General features: G+C 33.9%; 1 protein-coding gene across 5 annotated transcripts; it reads left to right on the top strand.

Annotated features, from left to right (window-relative positions):
• Positions 1 to 5,810: 5,810 nt before the first annotated feature.
• Positions 5,811 to 10,981, top strand: LOC104118921 (NAC transcription factor 29-like). 5 transcript variants are annotated; one of them, XM_018778530.3, is made up of 4 exons: positions 5,811 to 6,846; positions 7,439 to 7,474; positions 7,635 to 7,743; positions 9,425 to 10,981. In XM_018778530.3, the coding sequence occupies exon 1, from the start codon at positions 5,903 to 5,905 to the stop codon at positions 6,806 to 6,808; it is 906 nt and encodes a 301-aa protein (XP_018634046.2). In that variant the 5' UTR covers positions 5,811 to 5,902; the 3' UTR covers positions 6,809 to 6,846; positions 7,439 to 7,474; positions 7,635 to 7,743; positions 9,425 to 10,981. The 5 variants fall into 5 exon arrangements, with proteins under 5 accessions (XP_018634046.2, XP_018634045.2, XP_009628607.2 ...); XM_018778529.3 differs by lacking the exon at positions 9,425 to 10,981 and having other exon boundaries at positions 7,635 to 7,969; XM_009630312.4 differs by lacking the exon at positions 9,425 to 10,981 and having other exon boundaries at positions 7,562 to 7,969.
• The last annotated feature ends 204 nt before the right edge of the window (positions 10,982 to 11,185 follow it).

Below are 11,185 nucleotides of genomic sequence, written 5' to 3'. Positions count from 1 at the left end.
CAAAATCGAGAAATTTATACTTTAAAAAGGAAACAAGTTGGAAAATTATGAAATTACAGGCTTACTCCACTATTGATGTGCACTTCATATCTGTTATAAATTATCATGTTATTTATTTGGACCTCTAGTAAGTGTCGATGTCGACCCCTCGTCATTACTTCTCCGAGGTCAGGCTAGATACTTACTGGGTACGCGTTGATTTACGTACGCCTACTGTACTTCTGCACTAAAAGAGCAGGATCTGACAAGTCATTTGGTGATCATCTTTGCGCGTAGGTGCATCTATTAAGGAGACTTTATGTGAGCTGCAATTTAGGCCATGCATCCCAGCCCACCGAGTCCCCATTGTACTATTTATTTTACCCTGTCTTCTTTACAATCTAGACAAATATTGTATTATTGTTGTACTCCTTAGAAAAAGCTCATGCACTTGTGACACCGGGTTTTGGGGGTTTTTTCGGGTTGTTAGTTATTGTAATTGTGTAATTATTATAATTTTACCCTGAAAATTCTATTTTATACCATTTACTTAATGGAGATCATGATTTCGAAAGTAATAAAATGAGTAAATGACTTGATAAATCAACGTTGGCTTGCCTGACGGCGGCGTTAGGCGCCATCACGACCTATAGTGGATTTTGGATTGTAACATTAACCATGTAGACACACTCACTATCGGTAGACTCCTCAAAGTCATGAAAAAACTCCTTGTTCGCGCAGAGGTGCCTTGAAGCGCCTGTGTCCATTATCCAATCAGTCTTGTTAGCCACCATATTTGCCTCAACGATCACAACAACAATCACATCACCGCTTTCAGTAAGTTAGCTTAGACTGGAGCTTTCCCTCCATGCATCGAGCTTTGTCCTTGTCTTTGGTTGCACTAGAAAGCCTTGTGACCAATTTTTCCACATACATATAAAGGTCCTTTCGACTTTTGGATTTGGCCCTCCGATTTATTGAAGTAATTATCCCTTTTCACATATCCTTTCTTCTGGCCTTTATTCTGTTTACCTTTAAACCTGTCTTTAACAAAAGTACTAGCAGATTCCACAAGGTTATCTTTAGAAGAATTAAGAGAGAGAGATTTCGTCTTATCCTTAAGATGTTCTGCATGTTAATCTTTAAGACGATTTGCTTCCTCAGTCCTCATGTGACTGATCAGTTCTTGGAGAGTTAAGTTCTTCTTCTTGTGTATGAGTTGGTTCGTGTAATCAATCCAAGAAGGATGGAACTCTTCAAGCAGAACATTAGCTTGAAGAATCTCACACATCTCCATGCCTTCGTTCAGAACATCAGCAGTCAAGTTTTCATACTCGTGAACCTTCTCCATAATTGGCTTATCATCAATCATTTGGAATTTGACAAAATCATCAAGTTAGCGTTGGTCCCTGATTGATTATGTTTTGTTCGTTGAACACAACATAATCGACTTTTAATTATTTGAAGAAAATTAAAAGTTTCTCGGACCAACGCTTATAATTGTTTCTATCCAAAGGCTCAAGCTTTGACAGGTCGGGACCGATTTTATTCAAAGTGGTAGCCATTGATCAATATTATATGTGAAATCTCTTTCAAATTGTTAGAAAAATAGTTCATAATATTGACCAAGAATATTAAAAGAATAAAAATAACTTATCAAATAAATATTATATTGTGGCAAGCAACTGCATTGAAAGAGATTTCGGTTCGACTGAGTGTAAATCATTAAGACCGGTCGCTCCTCAAGGTTCCACAGTATTCCCAAACACGTGCACTCGTGGCTAGAAGTTTGGAGTTTGCAAAAAAAAGAATTGCCCAGAAAAAATAGGAAGAAGAATAGTCTTTTGAGATGAAGAGAGAATAATATTTTTGATTGGTTATTTAGTTCACAAATGATGATGCTTATATAGGCAAAGCAGAAAAACGTATGGGAGTTAATGTCATATAACATTACTCTTGGCTTAATGACAAAATTGTCATAAAGACAGTAACTTCAAACTTTATGAAAAGCTAATATCTTTTCACAAATGAAGTTACAAAAATTAAGAAACTGTCATATGAATAAATGTGAGCTATTTATGAAGTACTAACTTCATTCTCTCACTTTGCATATACATACAATCTAGAGATGTTACAAAATTAATGGTGGAGAGATATGAGAATTAACAACAGGTTAATTATGAATTAGAAGTGTTCTTTATTATTTGCATTATCAAATTAGAGTATAAGACAGAATAGGAATAATACCAATATGTTACTATGTAATCTCCTCTTGGTGTAAGTTTTGCGCAATCAATAAAATACAAAATCCTTAATCTAAAATAAAATAAAATAATTAATTAATCCTGCAGGTTAGATGCCTGGTAAAGAACGAGCTGACGGAAAAGAGCTAAAAATCATAAAAAATATTTTCACCACAAGGAGGCAGATGACTGGGAAGATTTGCTTCTAGAATACCGACTACATGGGAAGATTTGATTCTAATACTTTTTATTGCCCGCTCTATTCCGAGTAATAAAGGAAGGGCTTGTAGAATCCCTCTAATTGGAAGGAAAAGGAGGGCTTCGATCCATTGTGATCAGATACGAATCTAAAATAAAAATGAAGGTAACAATACTCTAGTTTGTAGTGTTTCAAATTATTCATAATATGGTAATTAAGATCTAATCAGGAAAACTTTTAAGTTCTGATTATTGGATCGCAATCTTATTTATGAGATGTCATCATGGAACCAGCATAGAAGTCGCAGTACTGGGGTTTTATTACTCAAAATCTGTAATTCATTTGATCAGATTTGTTATATTTTCTAAATAATACTTTTTATTTGTGTCACAAAACATGGAATTAAGTGATTTAAATTAGCTGCATATATTACTCTTATACAGTAAGATAGACCGATAAGTGGAATTTTCTTTACTATTTCCGCATTAAAGTTTTCCCCAACACTTAAAAAAATTTAACTATCGCATAACGATTTTTTCGCAAAATAAAAGTGTAAACAAAATAGAAACATGGAAAGTTCAAGTTGAGTGATTTTGGCATCACTCTCTTTTACTATAAGATACATTTAAGAGGTGTGAAAAACTTGGCCTAATTATCAGTAACTTCCTTTTGACTCAAAGAAGATATAATACATGAAATTATGAGTCAAACGGAGTCACAACTCTTCTCTAATTTTTTTCAAGTTAATAATAGCTATGTAGTTTCCTAAAACGAGAAAGGGAAAAAAGTTTATTAGTAAAACGAATCACATGAAGAAATGTTTATCACTTTAGATGTTCTTAAAATATTAAAAGAGAGGAGACAAGAATATTCTAGCTAGGGATAGTCAAACTCATCCAGTTTACAGTAAATTTAATGAGAAAAAATTAACACCAATTAATATTTACTAAGCTAGAAATAATTAACTCCAGATTACATTTCATTGAACTAAAAATGACTAACTCCAATATTTTATAAGTTGGATAAATAAACTTTTACCCCTAGCACACATAATGGAACCGTAAATGGTCAAGTGAAATCCAATAGACGTAATAATTTGATCTAATAATAACAAATAAGACGAATAAATGAGTTCTTTTTTATTCTGTATCTTCACGTAACTCAATAGCTATAGCCTATTTGGCCAAGCTTTTCCCCGTTGAAAAGCACTTTTATTCCAGAAAAAAAAGCGTTTTTTTCAAAGTTGAAGTGTTTGGCCAAGATTTTAGAAGAAAAAAAAGGGCTTTTGAGGAGAAGCAGAAAAAAATTACCTCTTCCTTAAATCACTTTTTTGAAAAGCACTTTTGAGAAAAATATACTTAGAAGCACTTTTTAAAAGTTTGGCCAAACATTAATTGCTGCTTAAAAATACTTTTTAAATTAATTAGCCAAACACAAACTGTTTTTCATTAAAAGTACTTTTGAAAAAAATCACTTTTGGGAAAAAAACTTTTCTCAAAATAAGTTACTTCCTCCGTTCCAATTTATGTGAACCTATGCTTTTTGGTCCGTTTCAAAAAGAATGACCCCTTTTTAAATTTAGAAAAAACTTAGCTTAAACTTACAATTCTACCCTTAATGAGAAGCTTTTATAACCACACGAATACTCTGGACCCATTTTTAACTTGTTTAGGACCGCAAATTTCAAAAGTTTTTATTTTTTCTTAAACTTCGTGCACAGTCAAACATGTTCACATAAATTGGAACGGAGAGAGTAAATTTTTCCAGCTTGGCCAAGGCTACTAGAGATTGACCTATTTCATACTTCTTCAAATAGCAAATACGCAAAAAACAAGGAAAACAATGACAAAACTTTCCATTTGCATCCTAGAATCAAGGGAATTAATGTCTTCTGAAATAGGAATGAACTCATTTTCCTTTAATTTAGGAACTGGGCCCAAATTTATGCCCGTCGGCGAGAGGTTGTCAGAGGAGTTAATAGTTTTTAGGTCTTGAGAAGATGAAACATTAGAGGTATCAATTATTCTTAGGTCTTGAGAAGAGGAAACATTAAAGGGGTCATGTTTTTTAGCTTTATAAAATAATTTTTGAGTCTTGCGCATCGAAAATCTTTACATCTATACTTGTTTTTGGATCCGAAGGAGTGCCTAGATGTTGTTCTTTTTGCCTGCTTTGGTTCTTTTTTCTAGGGAAGGTGACATTGTGCCATTTATTCTCCGTCGGGCTGGATCATCCAGAGGCAATTCTACATAAAGTCTCGCGTATCGACCCCTTAGTGTGGCACTGGTACATGCAGCAATTTTAAGAAGTTTTCCAATAGAGTTAATAATTTTTCGTAGGATTACGCCATCGTAGAACTTAGTAGGTAATTGCGGAAGGCGTACCCAAACAGTCGTATGCACTTGTTTTGCTTTTCCTGCTACAGAATTTGGTTCCTATTGTTTAACGGATAGGAAGTAACCATTAATGAACCATGGGCCATTTTGAAAGACTTGTGTCATATTTTCTTCTTTGGTGAATTTGATAACAAAATAGTCGTGACCCGATTAAAGGGATGGGTTTTGTGGGTTTCCAAAGTTGGGTAATTTTTTCTTTTAGATATTAGTGTAGGATGTGTTTGCCAATAAGCTTAATTATTAGCGAGTATCTCCATGGGGAGTACATACGATTTCGATCTTCCTCCGTTAATTAGATTTCTTTGATGCCTTTGGTATTACTGGTTGTGTAGGTAACATGGTTGTGTTGCTTCTACGGTACCACTTCAAACGGAGTGTAGAGTCAAATAGAAAACAACTTAATTTTCTAATCATTCTTGGCAACAAAAATGATTAATAATAGTGGAAAGTGTCGCCTAATAAAAGTTAGCAAAAATTAGAGTACACAATTTCATAAATACTCATAGGAAGTAACAAAGGGGAAAAAAAAATTACCTAGTAAATCTGCAGATTTGTAGTCATCATTTATATTTTACTAGGATCCAAATTAATTAACCAACTTCATTGTGCATTTATCCTAGTAGGAATTGAAAACGCTTAGGTGGTGATAAGAAATTCATTTCAATTTTCACATTTTGTAGCCATTATTTACTCTTTAATAGGATCCCAAATTAATTAACCAACTTTTTGTGCATAAACAGATAGACTACACTAAATGCTAGTAGGTAGATAGATACATGGAACTTCATGCCACTTCCAATTTAATTGATTTATTTATCATTTATTGAATGGTAAATTTATTATTTGCTACAAAAATATTATACGAGTATGAGAGGAAAAAATGCCGTTCAATTTTTCATGGGCATTTTAGTAAATTTACGTTAAAACATAGGGTCTATGATTAGTTTCTTAAAAGGAGTCTTAGCTGTTTTTTTTTTTTTTGCGTGTAAAATAACACCTTGTCATAGTTTCCAAAACGGGATCAAGATTCTGTAGTTCAGAATACTCTGTTTCTTCTTCTTAAATACGCTGTTTCTTCTTCTTATATGTTCTTCCTAGTTCTGTTTCATTCTCAATCAAGAAAGTTTTTTGTGTCATTCTCACTCATTCTAGAAAGTTTTTTGTGTCATTGTTTTCAAAGTCTTCAAGAAAGAACGGAACCCATGGAGAAGAATCCTCAATTTCGTCCCTCTGACACTGATCTGATAATGCAATTGTTGAAATTTGTGGCTGGAAAATGCTTACCAACTGAAGGATTGATTGTCTTTGTAGATGTTTACAGCATAGAGCCATGGCAATTAATTGGAGACATGAGTTCCAAGAAAACCCATTACTTTCTCACCCAATTGAAGAAGAAGAAGCCCACTGATGCCCGATTCAACAGAACTACTTGTAACGGGACTTGGACACAGCAGAATAAAGGAAAGAAAATTCTTGATGAAGATGAGAGTCTGATTATTGGGTATAAAAGAAGCTTGACTTACAAACACAAGAAAGACTCCTCTTTCAATGGCCGCTGGTTGATGATGGAGTATTTCTTGGCTGACTCTCTTCTTCAAGAGTTGAAATCTAACGAAGCAAAAGAGTTTGTAATCTGTGCAATTAAGAAGAACCCCAGATCAGAAATCAGAGGAAACAGTGTTGCTTCTGTTGTAGAGTATAAGAGGTTCATTGATCGTTTCTTGCAAGAACAGAGTACGATGATACTATCCGACAACAGTCCAGTGAGGTTGGAGAGTACCTCGTCTGATGTTTTCTCTATGGGACAACTACAATCAAAAGATGGAGTGTTGGTTATTATAAATCAGACTGATTCTGATGAATTCTTTGGAATGGTGAACGTGGAAAATCAAGAATGCTATTATCAGGAAGGTGATGAGGAGGAAGTTGATTGGGAATCTATATTGGATTTTGGGGATCATGGTTCAGTGCAGAATGACTTGCTTTACTAATTCTGGAAAATTGGAGCTTGAATGAGTTTTTGAAAAGGGTAATTTTTGTTTTGGAGTTTTTTTAAGAACCAAGATCTTTTTTTCTTTCTTTCTAAATTAGGATACTTTTGATTGGGATTTCTGTGAAATCTTAGGTATTTAGGAGCATGATTCTAACATTAACTTATGTTAGGAGTATAAACTAGAGTATTTAGATTATGTTGGTGTCAAGGGATACCAACGAATTTTTTCATCATCGATTTTGTGCAATGTAGATGGTGTTGTCATTTTCTCAAATGTAGATGATCTTGTTGTTTATAATGAAAAGCTTCATTGTGAAAGGTGTACTCTGCTTTTGCCCAGTTGTTGATGTTCAGTTTCTTTGAACTATTTGTCATTTTATCTTGATTTTATGTTTTGGGCTTTTCTTGTTTAAAGAATTTTGTCGTTTGCTATATTTTGTGTTGTGTATAGGATCGGTCTGCAAATGATCTATCTATCAAACTGCTAAAAGTGTAGTTTTCCAAGAAATCACAGCTTATATATTCCATTAAAAGATCTATCTATCAAACTGCTAAAGCTTGCATTATTTCATGTTACTTTTCTGCTTTACTCACATAGAACCAACGGCAATTTACTTTGATGATTCAGAGAGTTATTGCGAAGGCACCATTGCCATCACTCCAGGTAATTTACCTTTTGTTTCTTTTTGTAGTATTAATTTCAGTACTCTTCAATACCATTGAGATTTTTACATCAGCTATCTTTCTACAGGGTTATGCTATTATTTCAACCAAAGACTCACACATCAAAGACAAAATAACACATTCTTTTTGACATCTTTCAGAAATCCTGTACAGCTTTCCCAGCGGAGCAAGCTACTGAACATTGGAAACAAATGATGTATCATGCTTGTGAAAGAAATAACCAAAAGAGAAAGATTAAATGCACTCGCGGTATGCGCATAGAGTTTTATTCATAATCTCAATGATCTTGTAACTCAAAAGGCTTAGACATAGAAGAGAATTCTGTTTTCTTGTTTTATTTTTAATTCCTTCGGATATGTGGACAAATTTAATGACGCTGGATTTGTATGTAATGATATGGTATTATGCAAAAACAACAGCTAATACGAGAAGTTGAAATAATTTAATGCCTGAATAAAAGTTCCATTTGTAGCAATGAGTGTAAGAGGCTTGAAGAAGAGTCTTAGGGGAGTGAAAACAGAATGTGCTGATTGACTATTGATGTTAAGCCAATGCAATTTTTGGCCTCTGAAAGTAATACTTCATCAAGTTCACACTCCATGAACAATCGAGTTCAACATTAACTCAGTTTTGCATGTTGTGTTGCCTAAATAAATGGCTAAAATATGGAATGTTTTCTCTTGTACACTTCATTTATACACCCTATTTAACCTTACGTTGCCTCGCTGGTTGCTGATTGCTGCTTATACTATTTCAGCTTCCTTTACTCTTCCCTAAGACTCTCCTGAGCAACAATTTTCTGAAGTCATATTTACTCCAACTAGCTCATTAGTCATATCTCATGGACTCTCACTCCCTCCTAATCCAACGCCAGATTGCCAGTCTCTATATCCTTACTTATTAGACCACTTTCTCCAACTTCTAGCCTTATATTTATAAACAAATTCATCTTCTTTTTCTATAGAGACCTAGCCTAGGTACCAGAAAGAGAATAACTTACAACCTGGAAAATGCAAATGCACAAAAGTGATGTGGAAGTCTTAGCGTTTTAAAGTGGAGGAGAAGATAGATTTGCGATTTAGAAAAAGTATGTTGGTTTTTTTTCTTTCTATATGGAGACTGTATCCGATTATTGACTTGAAAATCATCTTTTAGGTATTAATTAATGTTTCTCGGAGGGCTTACAATATGCATTTTTTGTTTCCCTTTTTTGTTGTTATCTGTGGGACTTGAATGGTTAGCATTAAATGTTTCATTGTCTGTTTCTTTAGTAGCAGATCCATGATAGGTACTTATGACAGTAAAGAGTGTCTGTCAACTGTTTGATGAGACTCTTTTAGTTTAGTAGCATAACAATTTTTAATTTACAGAAATCAGTGTCTCTTAAGGAATGGCTACATTCCATTCGTCGTCTAATAACTGATAATGAATCTAGCATACAAGAAGAGTGTGAGAACCCAAACTTTTGATTGGTATATCTGTGAACTCTTAGGGATTCTGATATTGACTTATATTAATATTATGAGTATAAACTAGGGTATTTAGATTATGTTGGTGTCAAGGAATACCAACAAAATCGATTTTGTGCAATGTAGATGATGTTGTCATTTTCTTAAAGTCTCTATGACTCTTAGATTTCGTTCTTATTGTTTATAATGGAAAAGTTCAATTATGAAAGATACTCTACTTTGCTTTTGTCCGTTTGTTGATGTCCTGTTTCTTTGATTTGTTTGGCATTTTCTCTTGATGTTCTCTTTTGGCCTTTAAAGAATATTCTTGTTCACTATTTTTGTTGTTATGTGTAGGATGCTTATGATCTGTCATATCAAACTGCTAAAACTTTAGTTTCACAGCTTAGTACACTACAAGATGTATCTAAAACTGAAACTATTGCTTTGCACTATTTCATGTTAGTATGCTACTATTGCAGTTCACTCCCATAGAAACGACTGCAATTTACTTTCATGATCGGAGTGTTGTTGCAGATGCACCATTCTCTTCACTCTAGTTAGTTTCCTTCTTTCTCCTTCCTTTGCCGTATTAATTTCTATAACTTATTTTTGAGGAAAAAACACCAAGTCATCAGGCCTGCTGCATATGTATTTGGTTAATGATGAACGATCATAAAGGTAGATAGCAGGTGAAAACAAGATCTTGTAATTACAAGCAGTGTTTTAAAAGTCGTGGGCGTAAGGCGAGGCGTTTTACATATGCCTCAGCGAGGCGTAAGCCCCATAGGTATTTAATTTATAATATTTTATAAAATAATATAATTACAGTAAATATTTATGAACAGGTAAAATTGCATAAAAATTAAAGAAAACTATAAATATGTGATATATATATATATATATATATAGAGAGAGAGAGAGAGATGTGCTCCATCCCCACAAAAAACTAGTCAAAATAATCTATTATACGCTACTTACAAGCACAAGTAATTTGAGTCTAAAATAATAAAATTTTCTACATGGAGGAACAAAAAGGATGACTAACCTGCAATTTGAACTTTGAACTTACTTCTATAAAGGAGAATGGGGTTCTCTTTGTATTTGTAAAAAAATATTGAATATTCATTGCTTTTGGGAGATATTAGCAGACTATCAGACAAGATAAAGAATTGAGAAAGGCCATGAATTAGGGTTTCAATCAATAAAAAAAGTTTTGACTTTTAAATTTAATACATTTGAGTTCCTTTTTAAAACTTTTGAGTAATTACCAATCTGACTTTTGAGAATTTAGGTATTATATGAATGACTTATTCAACAAATTTTATTTTAATTTGAAAAAGTCTCTGGGGCTTACACCTCACTAAAAAAACGCGTCTCAAACGCCCAGGCGTACGCCCCGAATTGCCGGGCGTACGACCCGAATTGCCCGGGCGTACGCTTCTTGAGACTTTCGCCCCACACCATCGCTTTTAAAACACTGATTACAAGTACTTTCCCTAGTTCTAATGTGGGTGATGTTCATAACATTAATATCTTAGAAAATTATCGCATGAGATGGTAGCACCACAGTCACCTACCATTTTCTACAAAGTCAGCCACTTTTTGATTGCTGTTTGGTACGCCCCTTCTTCACCCTCTAATTGTGTTCCTAGCTGGTCCATATAAACCAAGAAGCTATTACATGTTTCAGCCAAAAATATCTGAGGGGAAGTACCACTAAGATCTGAATCAGCTGTCTTTGTACATTAGTTACAGGGTTATGCTCTTCTTTGGACCAAATAATTGCACAGCAAATGCAAAAGAAGACATTTTGTTTGACAGTGAAGCAAGCTACAGAACATTGGCAGCAATATGGGTGATGCTTGTGAAAGAAATAATAGAAAGAAAACATCAAATGCACTCGCAGTAAGCGCATGGAGTTGTATTTATAGTTTTCAATTAAGTCAAAGATCTTGTAATTTAAAAGGCTAAAGCATAAAAGGGATTTTGCTTTTCTTTTTTCTTAATTCCTTTGGATAAGTAAACATGTTTATTTACACTGAATGTGTATGCAGTGAAGTGGTATTATGCTAAAAAACAGCAAATAAGAGAAGTCGGATTAATTTAGAACCTGAATGAAAGGTTCTATTTGTAGCCATGAGTGTAGGAGATTTGAAGAAGAGTATGTAATGACACTTAGTCCTCCATCTTGAGAGAGCTAATTAGCTATGCTTTCCTCATGTATTGTCTTACCCACTTTA

Source organism: Nicotiana tomentosiformis, chromosome 3 (genome assembly GCF_000390325.3).
Source record: "Nicotiana tomentosiformis chromosome 3, ASM39032v3, whole genome shotgun sequence".
Lineage (NCBI taxonomy): Eukaryota > Viridiplantae > Streptophyta > Magnoliopsida > Solanales > Solanaceae > Nicotiana > Nicotiana tomentosiformis.
Note: the sequence above shows the minus strand (reverse complement) of the source record. Positions and strands in the feature narration are given on the sequence as shown.

Bases quoted from the DNA above. Each gene is read 5' to 3' on its own strand.
- LOC104118921 (XM_018778530.3), top strand. From the start codon at position 5,903: ATGTTCTTCCTAGTTCTGTTTCATTCTCAATCAAGAAAGTTTTTTGTG.